Source organism: Ursus maritimus, unplaced genomic scaffold, assembly GCF_017311325.1.
Source record: "Ursus maritimus isolate PB19 unplaced genomic scaffold, ASM1731132v1 scaffold_11, whole genome shotgun sequence".
In the NCBI taxonomy this organism is placed as follows: domain Eukaryota; kingdom Metazoa; phylum Chordata; class Mammalia; order Carnivora; family Ursidae; genus Ursus; species Ursus maritimus.
This window is the reverse complement of record NW_024423453.1, coordinates 38,420,559-38,444,736: the sequence shown is the minus strand read 5'-3', so window position 1 is coordinate 38,444,736 and position 24,178 is coordinate 38,420,559. Positions and strand designations below refer to the sequence as shown.

General features: G+C 35.0%; 1 protein-coding gene across 1 annotated transcript in view; it reads left to right on the top strand.

Moving 5' to 3' along the window:
• Positions 1–24,178, top strand: part of IQCM (IQ motif containing M) — a 329,322-nt gene that overhangs the window by 41,139 nt on the left and 264,005 nt on the right. The window contains 2 exon segments of the mRNA XM_040625471.1: positions 2,879–2,969; positions 7,448–7,542. Coding sequence (XP_040481405.1) covers positions 2,879–2,969; positions 7,448–7,542 — 186 coding nt within the window.

The window sequence follows — 24,178 nt, the reverse complement described above, 5'->3', positions numbered from 1 at the left end:
CACAAATGAGTGAAACCATATGATAATTCACTACATCAAAAACTAATGATGTACTGTATGGTGACTAAAATAACAAAATAAAAAATTAAAAAAAAATTAGTACCAGAAAAAAAAAATAAATGAATGAGTATACCAAAATTTAGAGACAACTGTTGAGGTGTATGGCAAATGAACTTTATAGCATGTATTTTCTTACCAAATAGAGTAGATTATACCTGAAAAATACAAGTGACTCCTTTATGAATAAACAGTGGACCCTTCAAAAAAAAAAAAAAAAAAAAGGCAGCCAAGGAAAGAGCTGTGGGGCATACACAACAGCTGGAGGTGGTCAAAGAAAAATGAGTCCACAAAGGTGACAGGTGAAAGAGTAAGAAGTGAAGGAAATTGAATGGTTGATTGATTCCACTTGAATGAATGGGCAATTCCAGCTGAACTCTGAGAAAGTGTGGTAAATAGTGTGAAGGACTAGAATCCTTTGGTTGGCAATTCTAATGCCTTATGTTCCATATGTTTGATTTCGTTACAAAAACCCCAGATATTTATTGTTTTACCTGCATTTTCTTTTCCCAGTCTCCATGTTTGTCTCTTATTTACCAATTATTCTAACCAGACATGATTTATAATTTGCATTCCAGAACTGAATTCTAGAGTTTGGTGTAATTGGTTTAGAGACTAGATTTTACATAAAGGGAATAGTTATGAACTCTGAGATGATATAATTTGCCCAAAGTCACACAATAGTCTGGTTCCCCATTCAAAAGTTTAATAGACTAATTAGAAGTAGTGTTGAATTTTTTATATGCCTTAACTGCCTTTCTAGAAATCTCTCTTTTCTTTAAGGGATATAACTATACTTATTTTTTTATTTGGGATGCAGTCCTAACATGATTTAGTTAAATTTTACCATGGGGGGCTTTTAGTTTAGCATTTAAGTGGATTATGGTCAAGTTTTTAACAGATTTGTTTCGAATGGACATTTAGGGGTGCGTGGCTGGCTTGCTAGATTGTGATTGTGGGTTCAAGCCCCATATTGGGTGTAGAGATTACTAAAAAAAATTAATAAACTTAAAAAAAAAACCAACAAAATGGGCATATCTTTTGCTCAATTATTATGGTAACACAAACTTTCTTTCTTTAGCATCATTGTAAAATTCACTTCTTGGGTCTCTGGATCACACATCTCACGACCTTTCCTCCCTATCCTTTTCCTCCTTTGTTTTTCTGCAGTGATCTTTGCTGTTAGTCATGCTGTCCAATGAGAGTGGCAGTCACATTTTATTAATTGGTATATCCTACATCTCCCCTCTCTAGGAGTTAGCACGACAATTTTCACTAAGTAGATATTCCTGAAATAAATAAAATAAATATGCATATTGAGTATCCTGGTGATTAAAATGCAGGCTCCAAAGACTGCCTGCCTGGGTTTGAATATTGACTCGTCTCCTGCTAGCTAGGTAACCTTGGGGGGAAGTTCATCTCTTTTTCTCTGCTTCAGTTTCCTCATCTGTAAAATGGGGAGAATAACAGAACCTAACTTATGGTGTGCTTGTGAGAATAAAATATGATAACCCATGTATAGCAATTTGCACCCTAAGCATATGGCAAATATTTTTAAGATTCAAACTTATAAATTCCTTCTCTACTTCTTCATCTCAGTATATTTCTCAATCTACCACGTGTCTTTACATAAAGTGTGTCTTTTGAGCTCTGTAGTCACCGTCCAAAGTAATAAGCAAGGCAGAAATGACCCTCTTGCCCTGATTAAGCACCTGAGGGCCCCTGAGCTGTGCGGACAGTAGTGATGAAGGAACTTACGGTCGGAGGGATACAGGTTGGAGCCCTGGCTCTGCACATTTTAACTTACCAGAGCTTGAGTAGGCTGCTTTCCTCCCCCGTAAAAGCGTGAGCACTGTGCTTCCCCAGAAACAAACAAACAAAAGTGCCAAGAACTGTTCTGAGGCCCAAGTGTGAGACGATTTGCAGGGAATGCTAAACAACACCCCTGGTTTATTATAAATAGTCCATACATTTTAACATTCTGTTTTTCATTTCTCCAAAATTTTTATATTCTGTGTTATGTATTTTAAATCTAAAGTAACATAATGTGGTCAACTGTGCTCTTTTATTTGTCAGCTTTAACACGCCAACCAGTTTGTAAATATTTCCAAAGCAGAGGGTTTCATTTCATAAGTTCCCTGTATCTTTAATATATCTTCAACATAACCTGAGCTGGTAGCTTGAAAGTGCTTCATAAATATCAACTTAATATTTTGGTATAATGTTTCAAACTATGTTGTTCTATTATCTATACAAAATAGAAATTAATAGGTATTTAAAAATATTTATGTAAATTTCTCTTTAGACTCTAAGAACTAGATTTTTTTTTCTTTTTTTTTTTTAAGCAGAGCTTTGCCTTTTCTGGACTTCAGTCTCACTCTATCAAGTTGATGCATGTTCCTATTTACATTAACTAATGATTGCTAAATTATTTTAAAATAGCAGACTCTCCTATAAAAGCTAAGCCTTATGATGATAATGATGATAATAATGCTGATATGTATAAATGAGGCTGTTGGTATTCATCGGTGTGTGCTGTGCTATTGCAGACATTTCTCAGGGAGCTATCTGCCTGATATATGCAGTTCATTTACTCTATACCTTCAGTGCTAAATTTTAGTAATTGCAAAACATCTGAGGAGCATGGGGTGAAAAAAACCACTCAAATGTGTTTTTAGAGAATCTTTGTGTTAGTATTTGTTTGAAAAATATTGTATCTCTTGTTATTAAAAAATCTGTGATTTGCAATTTAATTCAAAAAATGCACTTAGAACTTGAAAACAAATAGTATATAATTAAAACTTTTTTTTTTTAATTCCAGAACAAGTTAAACTGGGTAAAATAGTGACTAATATTGAATCAGTGGGTAAAAAAATGGAGAAAGAAAAGCATCAGCACCATGGGAAATCCAGGTAATGTGTAATTAGCTATAACCTGTAGAAAATGTGTAGTTTTATTCTACTGTGCCAATATTTCCTGACCAATTGTCATGGTTTCTCAAGTCTGTTAACACCCCATGCATGAGGCTAATTTATCCTTCTGCTTGAGTCCTTCAAAGCGTATCAATTATCAAAATTTTAGTTTTCAGTTCAATTAACTTTTGAACTGGGGGATGTCTGAGTAGTTAAGCAGACCATCTGGGTTTTACAGTGCATAAGCTCAAATCCAATTTGTGGCTTTCTTGAGAAAAATGCCATATTTTATGATAATATTACATAAGTTTGGAATTTTAATAACTCATCTGCAGTAATTATGGAGCAGAGTTAAGTTATAATTTTTCTTTTTTTAATTTAATAATTTAAAGTTAGTCTTTTTCCAACAGAAGGTGAGGCTGATCCTATAGAGCAGAGTTTTAGGACAGGCATTTTGAGCATTGCTTCCGCTTTCCAGAGGTGTGTGGAGATGGGTCAGTTACTCTTCTGAATTATTCCACTAAATGGCATCATCATCTTCAAGATGACTTTACAATTGTGTATGTAACTGTTGACCCTAGAGCTACAGAACCTTTAAAGGCCCTTTAGCACATTTTGTAGGAACATTTATACTTGTAGAATGCAAATACTGCTCTGTTAAAATGTATTTTCCAGTGTCTTGTTTTACATTGCTTCATAGTGTAACCTTGTCAAAAAGTTGGGGTAATTGGTACAGTTGTAAATAATAAAAATTTGAGAAAATATTGCCCTGGCTATTAAGAGTATTGTGGACCTTCCAACACTTATCTGGCGTACTGTGCTTAATAGTAAAAGATTCATGCTCACAAGTAACCACTTTCTTGGCTTAAGTAAAATATGATATTCAAATTTGGGAGAATAGAATGTATGTGCAGTTCTAAGACTGAGGGTTTGGTTTTATCCATGGTAGGGGAAGATATTAATTGCAAAAGAAAAGAATTTATTGTATTGGGACTTTACCAGTTTTTTAAAATTTACTTTTGGCCTTTACTTAATTTAAGCCAAGACCCAGGTTGGTCTATCAGAGTGGTAACTGCTAAAAGAGCAGTTAACAGACCAATTTAACCAAATAGTTTAGAATTTCAAGTAAGCTATTAGTAACTGGAAAAGTTAACTGAACTAATTTGAAAACCTACCATTTTCAGTATATTGAGATGGGGCCACAAAATTCAAGAAAGAATAATAATGACTTAAGGACAAGTGGAGCGCTCATTAATAATAAACCCAATCAGGTAGAATATCTTTCAGTATGTCTTTCTCAAGAGAGTTGAGTATTTCTCGAAAAATTGTTTCTTCTGCAACTGGTGGAAGATAAAGGTCTCCTGACACCCTAACATCCCATTTTTAATGAAAACGTCCTCCTTAATGAGGAAGATCAACACCCTCTGAAATTAAGAGCAAGTGCATGTACTTCCAGTGACAGCCTGGGGCACATAAAGCCTGAACTTCAATCCACCAGGGTTGCTTTGTCTTTATTTATAGCTAGCTTATGGCGGTAACTTGTTTCCTACCTTAGCAGTTAGCTTCATTTCATTAATGTTGGAAGTGGGATGGGAATACAGAAGGGAAGGCAAATCCATGTTCTGGGACATGGCGACTCGGGGTGTTAGAAAACCTGTGTTTAACTAGACAAATAAGATGTCATTAGAGTGAAATTTTTATTGAAATCTAATTCTCCCCATAATAACGATAAAAGAAACTTAGCAATGAGGATATAAGCAACAGAAAGAAAAACAGAATCAGTCTGAAATCAGGTAGGGGATTATTAACAATGCAGGGACAGGCGCTAGCACTAATTAGCATGAATTGTCCAACTCTTTGTGAGACTTTTGGAAGATTTCTGTTCAATACAAATAGACCCCTGTGAGGGAAGCTATGTATAAACTACTTACAATTCCCCTGAGGATGCCTGGGAAAATATTAATTTCTAAGTTGACACATAATATTTTTAGGGAGACTATAAAAATATTGGCTCAACAAAAGACATTTTCCTTGGATAACGCATGAAGAAATATGATCTTATAAATGTATGATTTCCTTTTCCCAGACTTCTCTATGTTTGATTTGTGGAGGGAAAACAAAATTGACCAGTTCTGCATTTTCAAATTTAAGCTTAAAGACGTGAAGTTCTGGGGCGCCTGGGTGGCACAGCGGTTAAGCGTCTGCCTTCGGCTCAGGGCGTGATCCCAGCGTTACAGGATCGAGCCCCACGTCAGGCTCCTCTGCTATGAGCCTGTTTCTTCCTCTCCCACTCCCCCTGCTTGTGTTCCCTCTCTCGCTGGCTGTCTCTATCTCTGTCGAATAAATAAATAAAATCTTTAAAAAAAAAAAAAAAAAAAAAAGACGTGAAGTTCTTCAATGTACCTTTGAATTCTAACTTCAAAGATTACCGTACATTAACATACTTTTTTATGACAATAATGATAACTGTGAGTGCATTCTGAATGTTAATTTTCCATCAAGGAAATTAATTTACTATGCACTTATTTATTAGAGCTATTTCTTTAGTTTATAATATTTGGTGTATTTGAAGGTATGATAACTGCATTTCTGTAAATGTGTTCTGTAATTCAAGCAAGTGAGCCTGGACTTCTTCCCCTAGTTCTGTGATTATTGGGAGTTTCTTATGCGTTACATGACAATTTGTATTTAGGCTATTCTGATCAACTTAATAATAAAATGAGGAGATTATAAAATAATGATAGAAGCTCTCAACGCATTTCACATTTATGTTGAAATGACCCTGCCATTTCACCTAAATGTTCGTAAAGTATTTTGCTTAAGGGATGAATTGTGGTCTACTTCTGTTAAAATCTTTCATTAATAGGAATCATTGAACAATGCAATTAATAGTCCCAATTTGGAGACTTAAATATTTAACCACGGGCGAGATGGAAGAGAGCAAAGAAAACTGTGATTGATCAGTGTATCATGGACTCATTCTTGGTGACATACAAATAAATTCTAGAATTTGAAATGGAGTTAGGCAAAGCAGATTGTATACTCAAGCCTTACATATTTTCCCTTGACAATATGATTTTGTCATACTAGCCATACCTCAGTTCTTTGGCCAACTGCATGGATGTGACCACATGAGTAACAGCTAGACTGGTAATGGATCCTATAAATCAGTCATTATTTACTATTTATAGAGTGTCTACTCTATGCCGAATGTAAAACTCTGAACAGAACAGTCACAGACTCTTCCCTCATAGACCCTAGTTTTTTGATGAGCGAAATGTTTTAAAATCCTAAAAATTTCTGTAACATTTATATAACATTTGAATTAGCAATTCCATTTCTAGGCATTTATAATAAGAAAGAATTGGACAGGTTCAAAAACATGAATATTCATAGATTTTCATCCTTGTTTATAAATACCAAAAAAGTAGAAGCAACGCAGATAGCCAGCAAAAGAAGATTGGTAAATAAACCATCAGTATGTTAAATCCATACAGTGGAATGCTTTGTAATGGGTAAAAATGGCAATGTCCATCTTTGTACATTTACAAATAAAGATATTCACGATATTAAGTGCAAAAAATAAGCTAAAAAGTTCATGTACACTTTTTGTGCACATAAACAGAGAAGGTATGAAATATATTACACATGTTAATTATGACAAATGGAGTTAGTATAAAATAGTAATAACGAGTTTAGTTCTTGAGGTCCTACTTCCTGGATTCAAATCCTGGCTCCACCCATTTCTAGCTGGGATAATTTGAACCATATACTACTTAACCCCCAAATGTCTTAGTGTCTTCATTTATAAAATGAGTGTAATAAACTAAAAACTCAGAGTCTTGTTGTAAGGATTAAAGGTAGTAAGACAAGGATGGGGCTTAGAATAGTGTCTGGCTCCTAGGAAGCATTTAAGGCTTTACAATTATGACTAAGATATTAGGGTGGTGAATTAGGGGTAATTTTTATTTTCTTCCTTTTGCTTACATACATTTTCTAAAATTTCTACATGGTGCATAGTTTTTGATTCAGCTGACTTGGTTGAAGCTCGCCAAGTCACAATAGGAAAACATGTTACTTAAAATCTTGCAAAATAGAGAATAAATAGATATGATGCTTGTTCATTTTTCTGATTTTTGTTTTCATTTAGAAAGCAAATGTTCCTATTTGTTATCCATCCTCAGAGCCAGCAAAATTTGGTATTATTTTATCTTCATTCAATAAATATTATATATTTATTATGTAATATAATGATATATAAATACATATATTTTCAATAGTGTTTATAAAGGACCTACTGCATGCCTCTTACTTTGCAGAGCATTGAGGGTACAACATGCTTAGTTTCTATTGGTAGGAGACAAGTGGTTTTCTCTCTGTGATTAGCATCTAATCCTATAACATTGGTCTAGAAAGTCCGTGTTACAAAATAGGGACTATAAATCACTCAAAGCTCTAACTTTCTGTTTTGGAAACAGATTGTTGGTCTCACCTTTTGCCACCCCCATCATCAACCTCGGCTTGCCCTTACAACCCACGACCTGCTCTTCCCTGGGGCTTCTGAAAGAATATGGTGAGTCTCATTGCATTAAGTGTTAATAGCAATGCAGTGATTTTCATTATTTTTGCATTCATTTAAAATGCAGTGTCAAACAGCTAGTCGTTTCCCTTCACTACTGTGTCAAAAGATAAAGAGATTCCAGAAACAACTACTAATAACTCATTTTCAGCTCTTTTATTTGAACTTGAGGGAGTGGATGTTTTTAATGTGTGTGACTATTAAAGGCTTTGGGAAATTATAGGAGATTTAGGAGAGACTTTTAAAATTATAAGAATTTATAATTCTTTCTATAGTTGAGTTATTGTTGTTTAAAAAAATACATAATTCTTCAAAAGAAAATATAGATAATTCTTTTAAGTCCCTGAAGTGTAATTGAGAAGCTCTTTGGAACTTGGTGAGTTACTTGAAGACCTAGGGGGCTATTGATTCAAAGAAACCATTTTGTAGTTTTCCTCTTTTTAACTTGTTACTCATGTTCTTAAGCTTTAGGCTGTCATTAAGAAAAAGCTGTTCTTGTAGAGTGGGGCTTTGATTGATTTTGAAAAATTTTTTTGAAAATTTGCAGAAGAAACTCCTCCTTGGGTTCTTTAGGCGCTCGCATAAAATTTCCCTTATCCAACTACAATTTTACCAGAGTTTCTCTGTTTGGATTACTATAAAAGGAATTCAAGCATCAGATGGAGGCTCAAGTAACACATTTTCATTAATCCAACCAATATTCACCCAAACTTTTAATATTGTGAATATAATGTCAGAATCTCGAACACGTATAAATGTTCAAAATTTTTGAATGTTGAATTGATCCATAGCTTAAATTCTTTTAAGGCTTAATCAGATAGTTTGAGGCCCCAGGTAGTATAAATAATGGGTGGGTCTCAATTGAGTCTAGAATTGAATATGTAGATGAAGAAGCAAATGCTGTCAACAATTCTTCGTAAAGCATAGGATCCAATGGGTGAAATAGTTGAATGGATAATAATCTTGAAATCTGATAACCCTGAAAGCTGAGGTTTGCAGCCATAAGCTACCTCATAAGTGAAAGTTCTGTGACATTTAGAGTTTATTCAGAATCGTACTAAGTGTTGATAAAAGCCTCTCTTTTCAAATACCATCGAGCTCAGATAAATCACATTTATTTAGAGGCACCCTCACAGAGCTGCCTCTTAGCTCATTGAAGGGTTCAGTAATTCTCATGGCTTTACTCTGAATATAGAAATTTAAGTCTTTCTCCATATACATGGAACTTACCGTATAGAAGCTTGACTGCCGTTTGTTTAATGCTGAAGAAAAGACAGATAATCTTTCTAAAACATTCGTTGAGAGAATGTCAGTTACCAGTGGCAGATTATTGTGAAATTGTGAGTTGAAGGCCAGTGGAATGGGACAGTCACCTATAGGATGTGTTCTGAGGTTTGCTAAAGGTTCTGTCCATGCAAAAATAAATATCTGAAGTATTTACTAATAGAGCCGTAGCTTCATAGAAACTAAAGACTGCTTGTACTTATCACAGTGACAGGCACATATTAGGCATCAATAAACATTTGTTGAATGAATGAATGAATGAATGGAGCCAAATTAAAAGAAGGCACCCAAATGGAATATATTTCTAGGTATCTTTATGTCTGTTTGTGCATAGTAGGCTAAAATTTGATAACTGCTGAAAGAAAACTGAATTTGGGAAGTAAAATACAAAAACAACAATGCATGTAAACATGCAAAAGAATGGTACTGGACACCTTTTTTTTTTTTTTTTTACAATTCTGGTTTACTCTGATTATGTATAGGCCACAGAGATACCATAAAAATAAGTAAAATGTTATGCATTTGCTTATATGCTTTAAAACCAAATTGTTGGGCAGACTATTAGTTTTATGATATAAGTCTCTCAATACTCATATAACTTCACGGGGAGTTGGAAAGTTGAACATGATGAAAGTGTAAAAAATTTGAATAAAAATATTATTTCCAAATGCTATAGGGTAGCTGTTCTTTTTTTCCTTAAAATGAAATGTACTTTTAATCAAATAAGAATGGGAATTCCATCATTGCTTTGTTGTATATGAAGTATTGTTTTATTTTGCTTTGTTTTCAGCCAAACCACTCTTTTATAATTGCAACATTTTTTTAAATGAGAGCAGAAATATCTGAAGTCTTGTGGCCAGCAACTTACTTTATGTAACCTATTAGAGAAATGTGAAAAATGTTGATTTTCTTTTTGAATAACCTAGGTGTGGTCCGGGCTTTGTGTCTTGGGTGAAAAATAATGAATACTTTATGAATAGTTTTTAGAATTCATGTTAATTTTTTAGTTCATTTTATGGCTTGAGTCTACAAATTTATCCGACAAAGGTTTTTCTCCACACCATTATTAACACTGTTTAGTAAGCTACAGCTTCACTGAATGTCTGAAACAGTCACTGAGGTCTATTTAATAAGAGAATGTAGCTTAAATTGTGAGAGAATGCAGATCTTGTGGTTTTCTCAGGGGTGTATGGTAATTTACTGGGCTCTTAAATTAAAATTGCCCAATTCCTTTTTAGAATAAATAAATTATTCTTATTGAAGGAAAAAGGAAAGGAAATTAGAACATGGGAGTTAAGACAAAGTCATGATTTCTATTCATTTGACCTATATATATTATTATATATGGTATATAATAATTATGTTTTATTACATATAAATGTATATACTTTATACTACTTGAAGCCTTGACTTTTAAAGTGGTATGGTAGTCCCCTTTATCTGCAGGTCAAGATGTTCCAAGACCCCCAGTGGATGCCAGAAACTGCAGACAGTACCTATATATATTATGTGTTTTCCTATACATACATTCCTATGGTAAAGTTTAATTTATACATTAGGCACAATAAGAGATTAACAACTAATAATAACAGAACAATTGTAACAATATACTGTAGTACAAATGTGAATGTGGTCTCTCTCTGTCTTAAAATATCTTATTATACTGTACTCACCTTTCTCCTGTGATGATGTGAGATGATAAAATGCCTACTGATGCGAGGCAATGAGGCGAATGACGTAGGCATCATGATATGGTGTTAGGCTTCTACTGACTGACAGTGTGTCAGAAGGGAGATTATCTGCTTCCAGATCCGGTTGACCGCAGATAACCGAAACCACAGAAAGTGAAAGTACGGATAAGGGGGACTCCTATATAGCATAGTAGTGTAGGCACTGACGTTATTCTCGTCACTCTAATGAGGTTAGAATTCTGTCTCTGGAAACCTCATCCAAGTTAAGTCAATCCATGACTCAGTTTCCTCATTGATTAAATGGGGGGAATAATCACAGTACCAACCTCGAAGTTTTTAGATTATGCTTGTAAAGTGTATAATGTACATCCTGGTGCTTAAAAAATTGAGCTTTGACTATTAGCTACAATTCCCTCGATGTAAATAGTAAAACATTGTAGACTTGAAAACGTGGTGTTCAGTGACCTCGCTTTGACCCTATCCTAAAGGATGTATTACTAGAAGCACAAGACACACCTCTGTACCACACTAACTTACACTATCACGGCACAGAACTCAGGGAGTGAGGTTTGTTGTTATTATATAAACACAATCAATGTGGCCTTTCCTGGATTCACCTATTTTTGTCATTGTCATTGTTGGCATCCTGTTCTAGACCTTGAATCTGCCTGTTTACTCTGCTATTTCAATAAATGTGGTAGGTCACACTGAAACTGATATTCCTCAGGGACCCCTTTCACCAGTAATTTCAAAGCTTTTTCTCCATTTTTGTGATTCTAAGGGAATAGGCCCATGGCAGGAACTCTTTAATAGGATTTTTCAGTATAAAGTTCTGGGAAGAAGGGAAATGTGTCCAAGAAGCCCACCTTGTTCTGTATGAGATCCAACTCAGTTATGTGGCTTGGTGTGAATCCCTTCAGTTCTCTGGGCTTCAGTTTCATCATTTGTGATCTTTGAGGAAAGAACGGAACTGCCTTCAATGAAAGGAATGAAAAGTTAGAAGATTTCCTTTTCTTGTATGGCTGCTTCTCAGGTATTAAAGTCTCTCTCCAAAATCATTGACCAAGAAAATCTCTCTCTGTAAATCTGTATGCCTTTTTTTGTGACCTCATCCCTTACCCTTTTTGCTCTTGAAACATGTTTACTATTCTCCCTGAACTCATAGCCAGTAACCAGCAAAACCCCTGAATCTTTACCCTCTGCTAAGTGTTCCCTTCACCTCCTGGTCTTACTGAAATCTGTGCTCTGTCTCAAGCCCTGAGGACATTTCTTCCCCTGCTGCTTTCTCAAGTGGTGATGGTCTACTCTCCCATGCCTCACCCATTTGGGATTGGAGATGGGGAAGTGACCTCCTTATTCCTCACGTTGTTTCCAGACAGTTCTCCCTTTCTCTTCTCTAACACACCCAGCTTTGAATCCCCTGTCATCAAAGGATATCTTCCATTATCTCTTCTTCTTATAGTATTCTATTGATTTGTATCCATTCTCTCATATCTTAAGGAATTAGCCCCTGGGTCCTTGTGACTTTCTCTAGTGCTAGTCTTCTAAGAACTATGATTTCAGTGTCCAAGTAAATAAGCTCTCTGATTCATTGGCTTCTCCATTCCTTGAGCTCTTTTTCTCCAGTAATTTTCCTTCCATCATACTACATATATTCTCCAATAGTTATACCATAGAAGTATTTCCAAAACCTGGCCTTGAAGAGCACTACAATCCAACCAGATCACCTGTTAAACTCTTAACAATATTTTTAGCTCCCACTAAGAGTCTTGGGGCCCCCAGTGCTCATAGAGGCCTGGCCAAAAACTTTTGAATTTCTTCTCTAGATATACTCATTCCCTTGGTAATTTCATCCAGTCTGTGGCTTTAAATATCATTTATATGCTGATGACTTCAAATATATCTCCAGCCTGGTTATTTTCCTGAACTCCAGCTCACATTCAACTGCTTAATCAGCATTTCTACTTGATTTTTTAATAGGCGCTTCAAATCTAATGTGTCTAATGCAGGAAGTTTGTAGGTGTTGTTCTCTTTGCCTAGAAAGCTCCTTCCCTTAGATGTCACAAGTGTCACTCCTTGACCACTTCTGGGTTTTTGTCCAAGTGCCTCCTTATCAATGAGGCCATTCCCTGCCAACTGAGTATAGCAGCAGCCCTATCTGCTAGCCCGTAGTTCACCGCTCCTGCGCTGCTTTGATCTCTAACACTTGAGGTCTCAGGACATGTTGCTTCTTTCATTTATCTGATTTTGTCTGCCTCCTCCTGCTAGAACGTACACTCCATGAAGGCAGATAGTTTTGACTGATTCGTTCACTACTGAATCCCTTGGATCCAGAATCATTCTTGGCATATAGGAAGTGCTCACATATTTTTTTGGGTGAGTGAAGATACTATTTTATTTTCTAAAAGAGTGGTACCAATTTTCATGTTTTTTTTTTCCATTTAATGAAGAAATTGATCTAATTTATTAGAATAAATATTTTCACCCTTGGAGCTCAAATATGTTGTTTTCATTTTGAATAAAAAATATAGCTGAAAAAATACAGCTCTGTGTGTATGTGTGTTTCTGAGAATACGGTGAACAACAGTGCAGATAAGGATTTCTGGTACAGAACACTTGAAAATGCTAGTTAAATATTAAATGATAGGATTAAAAACCTGGCTGAACTGGCAGGAAAGCATAAAAATAATAAAACCAGAAAATATAAGAAAGTCTGATTCCGTAAGGGTTTAATATTATTTAGAATAGTTTGTTTTTAGGGCTCATACCTATTCGTGGTAGCTTAAACTTTCCTAGTTAAAACAAACAACAAAACATTGATATCACTTCTCTCCTTTTTCCTATCTATATCTATATCTATATCTATATCTATATCTATATCTATATATTAGACTTCAGGAATCCAGAATTAGATTAATAAAATTCCTGTTTTTCATGTTGCATTATCATCACTTGTTCATGGATTGCCCACTTTTCTTTTCTTTTTTTTTAATAATATTGGTATCAACTGAATCTACTCATGTGCCCTTCCCAAATCCTATCTCTTTGCTTCCACCCTAGAGTCCTAGATTTGGAGGAGTTCTATTAAATTTTTGATACTAATCCTTCGTTAGTTATACTGTGGCTAGTCTTTTCACTTTCTTTAAGGCATCTTTGATAAACAAATAGTATCGATTTAAATATAGTAAAATTTAACACAAATGTTACCTTCTTTGGGACAAAATAGTGACTATGAAGTACTTGCTAGTTTGTTTTTTCTCTATTCTGAATTTTTTTCTATCATTTTCCATTATTTCAATTTTGTCTTTTTTAACTTTAACCTCATAGGCCACGCCATAATTGTTATTATTTTGTAAAGGTGATGTTTGTTTAGATTTACCTGCCTCCAGGTAGATCAAGAATTGAAAGAAACTTCTAATTTTTCAGAATAGAATACAGGTGGACATGATATATCCTTTTATATAGGCCTTTTTAAAGTCTCGATAGTATTTTATAGTTTTCTGCGTTTTTTTTAGATTTATTTCTATACATTTGATGTTTTTGGTACTATTTTAAATGCTGTTTTAAATTTCGTTTCAGCCCCTACCCCCTTTTCTGCAATATGGGAATACTGTTATCTTTTTTTACATGGACCTTATATCTTATGCACTTTATAAATTAGCATGACTATAAATTAGCATAAAAATTAGTAGTTTATCTGGTTTATCTGTTGATCCTTCTAGATTTTCTAAATACACAATCATGTTGTCCATGAATGATGACAGTTTTTGGTTCTTTTCTTCCTATTTTAGACCTTTCCTTTTTCTTCCCTTATTGTGTTTGTTAACCCCCACCCTGCACAATGTAACACAGAAATGGTGAGCAGCTTTCTTTTCTCTTTTCCTATCTCAGAAGGAATTATATATATTAGCATTAAGTATAATGTATAGTATTTGTTAAAGCCTCTCTATATTATTTTTAAAAGTTCCTGCTTAGCTAAGAGGTTTTATCATGAGTCAATGTTGAATTTTATCAGATGATTTTATTTTTGTTTCTTAAAATGATTATATGATTTCTCTCCTTTGTTCTCTTAATGTTATGAATTATGCTCATTGATTTTCAGATGTTAAGGTATTCTTCAACCTTGGGATAAACCTAACTTGAATTTAATTTGCTTATATTCTGTTGAGGATTTTTAAACTTACATTGAAAAGAGACTTGACCTGTAATTTTCCTTGTTTATAATGTTCTTGTCAGGATTTGGCATTGAGGTAATGACATTATACGATAGGTTGGAAACGATTCCCTCTTTGTTTGTTTGTCTGGAAGAATTTGTATAAGATTGTGGTATTTTTTTCTTAAATGTTGGGGGGAAATCAGTTTTGATACCACCATTCTTTATATGGAATTTTAAAATCACAGATGAAATGTCTTTAATAAAATTAGGACTGATGAAACTATTTTCATCTTCTGTCAATTTTTATAAGTTATGTTTATAGAAATATGTCTGAATTGTCAAAAGTATTGCCATAAAGTTGTCCAAAATAACATTTATACTGATGTCTCCTTTTTAATTTTCTATATTACTTAGGTTTTCTCTCTCTTCCACCTTTCCTTCCTTTTTCTCTTGGATCATTTGCGCCAAAGGTCTGTCAACTTTATTGTTTTTTTTTAAAAGAAACAACTTTTAGCTTTCCTGATTTTCTTTATAGTACATTCCTTTCTATTGCATGAATTTCCATTAATCATTATATTTTCCTGCTCTTCGTGTTGGTCAGCTCTGAGTGAGCACTTTCTTTGAGACCCTAATATTTATTTTTTGATTTTCCTTCAGCATTTACTCATTACAATGAACTTTTTTTTTTTTTTAAGATTTTATGTATTTATTTGTCAGAAAGAGAGAGAGCATAGGCAGGGGACGTGACAGGCAAAGGGAGAAGCAGAAGGAGCCTGATGCAGGACTTGATCCCAGGACCCTAGGATCATGACCTGAGCCAGAGGAAGACACTTAACCGACTGTGCCATCCAGGCATCCCACAATGAACATTTTCTTAATATGTTACATACAGTAGTATTCTCAATTACTGTGACAGAATCTTCTCTCAATAAAAGGGATGAGTTTTAGGAGGACAGCACTTCCCCTTTAAAAAGAGCCAATAGACTGGTAGACATTTCGGAACTCAAAAAATGCTTTATAAATAGCTTTTGTTCCCCGTGAGGATAGCTTAAAATAAACAAAACCCTTGCCGTTAGACTCATATTGTATTGAGATCACTAGCCAAATGTTAGGTTTCATTTTTTTCTGTTATAAAAATACATACAACCATATTAAAGAACAATTTGGAAAAAAAAAAAAGAAAAATCTTGTCCGTTAATGCCACTACCCTCTCACAGCCATGCTTAACAACTTGGTTTATTTCCTTCCAATTTTGTTCCTTTGCATCTTTTTAAAACCTAGTGGCAATACTTTAAAATTTTTTTCTAGTTAAGTCTCATATAATAGTTTTCTTTCATTAATTGGACATAAGCATCCATTTCATTTTCTCTCGACAATTATAAGGGAATTTCCCCCCATGTACCAGTGCAGCAAACTCTCCCGAGCTTCATCACCTGCCTGCCCCATCAGAGGTTATTCAGGTACGAGTTAGCTTGGGTTGCTGGAACAAAATACCATAGACTGGATGGCTAAACCAGCAGAAGTATTTTCTCACAATTCTGGAGGCTGAAAGCCTGAGATCAGGGTGCCTGAATGTTTGGGTTCTGATGTGAGCTCTCTTCCTGGCTTGCAGACAGCTGCCTTCTGTCTGTTTTGTCACATAGCCTCTTCTGAGAGCACACATTCAGAGAGAGAGAGCTCTGTGGTCAGTCTTACAGGGACACTAATCTCATCGTGAGGGCCCCACCCTTGTGACCTCATCTAAACCAAGGCACCATCTCCAAATACTATCACCCTGGGGCGTAAGAGCTTCAACATATGAATCTGGGGGGAACACAGTTCAGTCCATAGCACTCACTTTATCAGAGGAGGAAAAGCCATGTTCTTTGTTCCCGCCTTCTGATACTATGCGAAGCCAGCTGAAATTAGGACGGGAGGGGATTTGAGAGGCATTTTCAACTCATTGTAGAAGTGCAAAGTAGATTTTTAAAAATAATAAATTCTTCTTTTTTTTTAAACATCACAAATAAGATTTTTTTTCACCATGAAATGTCTGAATTTTAAATAGATTCATGGACTGGTGGCTCGTATCCATCAGCTCATTCAGCTTTAGCATGTTCTCACCCGCAGTAACTTTGCCAGAATTACTACCTGCAGTGTAATACTCCATGAGCTTTCCCAATTCAAACTTGGGCTTCTTGAGCATTTTTACTTTTCTGACATCCTGGAGTGGATAAATAGACTGACAAGTCTTTTCTGTCCTTTCCGGTGCTGTCTGGAATCAATTTATTGACTATTTCTTTCAAGTCATTTGTCTGCACCTCTTAGGTCATGGATTTCCATCATCTTTTTCTGAATTTGGAGGTCCTGTTGGTGCTGAGTGTAGGAGGTCTTCTGATTCTGATTGTCAGTTGTTTTTGGTAAAACCAACACAAAATAGATGAGGCAAATAACCATCAGTGGTCTTGACATCAACGTGAACTTCAGTCATGGTCTGCCATGTTCTGATCATGGAGCACATTTTGTCACAGGTAAGGTCCATGCCATGGTCAGTCAGATAGTTTTTGCCCTGAACATCCTCAGTAATGAGCTTGAATTTTGTAAATGCAACTTCATCATTCCACAGATCAGCAAGGCTCACTTCAAAAACATGACCCCTGAGGCCATCAGATGCGATTTGGGTTCCTTGAGTTCATGTGACTAGTGTTTTTCCAATATTTCTTGTATTAAACATAGCTGGTGCTTTTCTATCATACCAGTCTTTCTTAGAAAACGGATCAATCACTTTCTTCTTGGTTCCCTTTTTGCCATCTTTCATAAGATGCTTGTTTGCCCCAAAATAATAAGTTCTAAGTGTTCTAAATAGATTTAGTTTTATCCAGGAATCCACTGTATTATAACAGGCGGAGTGGGAGGGAGATGATGCTTGCCTTGTGTGCATTTAGACTGTTGCTACTTGTCTTTTTGATTCTGTGGTAACCTATCTCCCCCAATTCTACTATAATCATCAAGTACCTTCTCATAAGTATTCTCATTTATTGATGTAATGTCAGTTATTATTTTATACCTAGGCAATTCTAAAAATGATTTGAAAAAGCTGAAACTTAAGATATTTAAAATATTTTTATTAATTTATTTCTTGCCTGAATGGCTACTAAAAATATTAAATGAAGGCTAGATGTTTATAATAAAATAACAGAATAAGTTTGTTCTTAATGTAATAATAATATAATTTGTATCACTCTTTACTGGTAATAAGTTTCTTTTCACATGTGTCCTCGATTCTCGTGGGATATTCAGGCATAGCTGATCTAACTTTTCCCATTGTTCAGATGAAGAAACTAAATATTAAAAGGTTTGCAAGTAGCTCAAATCTCAAAAGTATCAGTCTTTTGATTTGAGTTCTTATTCCATTTTATTGTATTGCTTTATATATGTCCATATTGTCTTATATGTATCTATGAATATTTTGCTCTTTAAATGTAAAATTGGGATAATTTCTTCAATATCTTTTCTTTTTTTAAAGTAAACTTTACACACAACATGGGGCTTGAACTCATGATCCTGGGATCAAGAGTCTCATGCTCCACTGCGTGAGCTGACCAGGTTCCCATAACATTGGGATATTTTAAGGCTATTATTTATGATAAGACAGTGATTCAATATAGGATGGGCTTATAAAATGAGTATTTTCTAGTACATTCAATGTTATGAACTAAAGGGTCTGTAAATTTGTGTGATTTTTGAGAGGATTTTTAGAAGTACATTTTCAGTCAGTCTTACAAGTTTATCAATAATGTTGCTACATCATGTACAATTTTAGAGTATTAGCCTTTATGTTGAATTATAAATTAGTTTGTATTGCTGTTTCAGTATGTAACAATGTATTAGGGAAGAAAACTTTCTTAAATTATTCCCCACTGCTTATGTTAATAGACATTTCATAAAAATACAAGTGTTTTATTGTCTGAAAACGCACCTTGACTCATCTTCTTTAGGAAAATGTAAAAGTATTTTTAATGTACCAAATTCTAAATAATAAAAAATTTTCATGCTGGGAGAAATGCATACTATGATATTAAAAATGTTCAACAAATCTCTAAGAGATACTTGAGGAATGTGAAAAAGCTCTTTTCATTCCATTATAAGAATACCTGTGTCTTGAATCCAGGTATCTCTCTCTGTTCATTGTATGCTCTGTCAGGAAAAGGAAAACCAGTAGGGGTTAGCTAATATTAGGTAAGCTAATTTCTGAAATTTCAAGAGATTAAATATATTTTCTATAAATATTGATGGTGGCAGGAAGATACATTCCATAGTGGATTACAGATATTTCTTATTCCAAGTAATATTGAAATATAACATTTAATAATTGCAAGTAGGTAATTCATTTATATATCTCGAAGCAAGATTGAAAGGGCATCTTTAGACCAATGATGTACAATAGAAATAAAATGTGAGACATCCTTATAATTTAAATTTTCTAGTAGCCACATTAAAAGAAACAGATGAAATAAATTTTAAACACCTTTAATTTAACCTAATATATATAAAATTTATCATTTATATGTAGTCAATATGAAGACTTCTTAGTATCATATTTTACACTCCTTTTTTTCTTACTGTCTTTGAAATCCGGTGTATGATTTAACATATAGCACAACTCTGTTCATTCTAGCCACAATTCAAGTGCCCATAGCCACACATTACTACACTGAAAACACAGCCTTGGATTTTGGGCTCCAGTGGACATCGATCCCACATGCTTTGGCACATAGTAAATGGACAGTAAATATTCAAAGAAAAGAAGAGAAAAAGGTAGCAAAGAAAGATTATAGAGGTTTGTAGTCTGATCAGACTGTATGTATACACTTACTAGATGGATGATCTTGGTAAGGATATTTACCCTTCCCAGCCTCAGTGTTCTTTTGTAGAAATGAGATATTTGTATGTGCCTTTCAGTATTCTTGTGAGAGAATTAAATGAGGGTAACAAAGGTAGAGCACCTACTTGGTTTCCTTCCATCCCATTTCCCTTTGGAAATCTGAACTGTCATACATTAGAAGACATAATCTATTTGTATCCACTTTCATTAGATCTCATAAATTGCCCCACCAAACATTACATTTTTTCAGTTAAAGTGAGTGGAAGGCAAGAAACTAGAATCAGAGTAGGAGGTTCTTGGCATCAAGATTATAGCCAAGGACAATTATGTTAAATCACTTAGCATGCTGTGGAATTAATTGCCCATGATCTTAATTATAAATATTTAATATTTAATTTATAAAACATCCTTTGAACACTCAGGTCTACATTCAGATATATGAACGTTTTGGTAAATAAGCTTTAGTCTGATAGACAATTTAAAAAGTTAATGACATAATCACTTCAGATCTTCTCATTTCCCTTCTGCTCAGACCTCACACACGGCTCAGGGACTTGCCGTAAGAAATAGAGGCATGATCTGTTCTTTTCTTTCCTCCATTCACATGTACACATACACAGTACAACACACATGCAGGAATGTGCAGAAAACATATGTGTATGGTGAGGAGCTGGCTTCATGGGCTTTCGACCCTGCAATCACACAGGACTCTGCCCTCAGAACGGGATCAGCTCTGGGGATTAATGCCCTGTGGTCGCCCTCTTGAACTTCTCAGTAACTTGCCTTTAACTGTGTGGTTTGTAAGTGAGTCTGATAGAATAAGAGAATAAGCATGGGACTTTAATTCACAAGTAGTCCCACCTTCTGCCTCCCTACCTGTCCTCCTCCTCCCAGGATAGAGTCTTGATCACCCACTGCCAGGTTCCAGCCCAGTGACTGCAAACACCCTCTGTCCCATTTGTGTTTGCAGGGGAAGGACGGTCTGGTGAATGAGTGCAGCCTGCACAAATGAGGGTCTGCACTCACCCTGCAAGTGTTCCCAGGCTCAAGAGAGCACAATAAAATATCACAAATAAAAACCACTATGACAGACTGGTATGATGTAGTGAATATTGTCAGCACTAAGGAGTTACCCCCACCCCAACCTGGTGTCTTCCCAACTGGAACAGTTTTACTCACTCCTCAGTGTTAACCACCAGCTTTAGTTTTGTGATACCAATTTCCATGCTTTTCTCTTTAGTTTTACCACCCAGACTGATAATTATTCGTGCCTGTTTAAAAAAATATATAAATTAAATTGTACTGCATATATTTCCTGTGCCCTACCTATTTTGCTTAACGCTGTTTGCAAAATTTTTCCATGCTGTTACAGGCTACTGGAGCTTGTTCATTTTCACTAATGTATAGTATACCGTTTTAGGAATATATCATGTAATATTTAGTCTGCCTTGATGGACATTTGAGTTGCTTTCACTTTAGAGCTGTATCAGTATTACTGTGCATGTCTCCTGTTGTGCATCCACAAGGGGTTCTCTAGGGTATATACCAGAGAATTTTCTGGTTCATGGGTTATGTATACCTTAAACTTCTCAATAATGCTGGTATTCCAAGGTTGGTATTAATTCACATTCACACTTGCAGGGAATGAATAGTCTCATTGTTTTATATCCTCTTCAGCATTTGAAATTGTTAAGATTATAAATTTGTGCCAATCAGTTGGGATTCAGTGTTTAAAATTTTCTTTAAAGATTTGTTTATTTGAAAGAGAAAGAGAGAGAGAGAGATCAAGCACAAGCAGGAGGGGCAGGGAGAGAGAGAGAGAGAATCTCAAGCAGACCCCTTACTGAGCATGGAACCCAACAGGGGCTCAGTCCCACGGCCTTGAGATTATGACCTGAGCCAAAATCAAGAGTTGAATGCTTAACTGACTCTACCACCCAGGCACCCCACATATTTAAATTTTTTTAAACATTGTGGGCACATAGGTGGTGGAGTTGGGTAAGGGTCTGACTTTTGGTTTCGGCTCAGGTCATGATCTCAGGGTCTTGGGATGGAGCCCTGCATGGGTCTCTGCTCTTCCTCCCTCTCCATTTGCCCCTCCCCTCCCTGCACATGTGCACACACACACTCTCTCTCTCAAATAAATAAATTAATTAAATTTTTTTTTATAAAGTTGCATTTCTCTGATTATTGATGAGAGTGAATACTCATATGCTTCTTGGCTGTTTAAAAACTTTTTGTTTAAAAAATTTTTGTTTAATTACTTTTTTTCCATTTTTCTTTTGAGTTGTTGCCTTTTTCTTATTGAGTTTTAAATATTTCTCATAAAGTTTCATAAACTGCATCTTTGTCAGTTGCATGTGTTGAAAAAAATTTCTCTATCTCCATGGCTTGTCTTCCTGTACTCTTTTATGGTGTTTTGCCAAACAAATTGAATTTATCACTGTTTCCTTTATGACTGTTTCTTTTGGTATCTTGTTTGTAAACTTCAGTGTAAAACCTTCACTACCTAAAGGTCATTAAATTAATGTCCATTAATGTCTTCTAAATTATTATAGTTTTTATGTTTATATTTAGGTTTTAGCTTTTTGAAGTCTATTTTTGTGTAAGTTGTGAGAGAAGGGTCCAGTTTCATTCCCTCTTCATTTTCCCCACCTTCCCCTGCCATAATGACACTCAATTGTCCTAGAGAAATTTATTGAAGAGTCTCTCTTTAGCGATGCCTGGGTGGCTCAGTCGGTTAAGCATCTGCCTTCGGCTCAGGTCATGATCCAGGGTCCTGGGATTGAGCCCCGCATTGGGCTCCCTCCTCAGTGGGGAGCCTGCTTCTCCCTTTCCCTCTGCCTGCTGCTCCTCCTGCTTGTGCTCTCTCCCTCTCTCTCTCAAATAAATAAATAAAATCTTAAAAAAAAAGTCTCTTTTTACCCAGTGATCTTTTGGGCCACCTCTGTCATATACTAAATGTTCAAATATGCATAGGTCTGTTGCTGTGTCTTATTCTGTTCCATTGATTTGTTTGTCTAGTCTTAGAAGAGTACCGCATGCTTCTAATTACCATTTATTTATAACAAATCTTTTGTCTAGTTTTTTACCTGTTTGTGATAGGAAGTCAATTCCCATAGCAGTTAATATTTCAAAAGTGGAAGACATATTTTGTTTATATATAACAATGACTCTCTTCCATGAACAGGAATGGAATTTGTATATGTGTGTTTATTCTTCCTTCTTGTTTCCTTTATCCACCACCCAATTTTATTAGACATGTTTTTTTTTAGTGTGTAAGTATGTATTAAGACTATACATTATAATGATTTCACTCACGTATGGAATTTAAAAAAACAAAAGTGATGAGCAAAGGGGAAAAAAAATAAGAGAAAGAGAGGCAAAACCAAGAAACAAACTCAACTATAGAGAAGAAAACTGATGGTTACCAGAGGGGAGGTTGGTGAGGAGATGGGTTAAATAGATGTTGGGGATTAAGGAATGCACTGTGATGAGCACCAGATGTTGTATGGAAGTATTGAATCACTGTATTGTTCACCTGAAACTAATATTACACTGTATGTTAACTATACTGGAATTTAAATAAAAACCTAAAAAAAAGAATATACATGGTGAAATATACATGGTATTCATACTTTAAATATACCTATTTTTGTACCAAGTGATTCACTAATTCCAAATGAGAATTATTCCCCTTGACTATAAAAAATGTTGAAATTAGCTATTTACATCATTTGCCAACTTCTTTTCCTTCTCAAAATTTTGATTAGTTACTTATTTGATTGTGTCATCTAGACTAGGGTGAAATTCCTAGGTCATGCTCATTTTTTATAGACATTTCTCTACTGCCCTCTAGCTTGCAGCTTTGCTTTTTATAGGTATATCGTTCTTTTTGCCTGGCTATTCAAAGGATTTTTTATTTCTGAATTCTTGTGATATTTCTGAGATATGTTTTGGTGAGCATTATGGTGTGACAATTTTTTTTTCCTGATATAAAGTATGTCCTTCGATTTGAAGGTTCTAATCTTATTTTATTTCAATGATTATTCTTAAACTATGTTTTTGATATATTTTTATTCTATTACTTTCTTTTCCTCTTTTGCCCGTTACCTATGTCTATCATTTTTTGTAATCCCTTTAAACTTTCTTTATTATGTTTTATGTTCACTTTTATCAATCCTATTTTCAGTGCCCCATACTCTGTCTTCATTTCTGCAAATGATTTAATTTTTTCCCTTTACTTCTTTTTGGGCTCCATCAACTCAAACAGTGATCTCTATTGTGTCACCATATCTTTCTTCAGCTTTTTTTTTTTTTTTAAAGATTTTATTTATTTATTTATTTAGCAGAGAGAGAGAGAGAGAGCCAGCGAGAGAGGGAACACAAGCAGGGGGAGTGGGAAAGGAAGAAGCAGGCTCCCAGCGGAGGAGCCTGATGTGGGGCTCAATCCCAGAGCACCGGGATCACACCCTGAGCTGAAGGCAGGTGCTTAACGACTGAGCCACCCAGGCGCCCCTTTCTTCAGCTTTTATATCCCTTTTTCAAGTATTCTTTAAATAGAAGCAATTATCTTTTTTCCTCCAAAAACTTCCTTAGGCAATATGTTTGGTCAAAATGTTTATCTTACTTGTG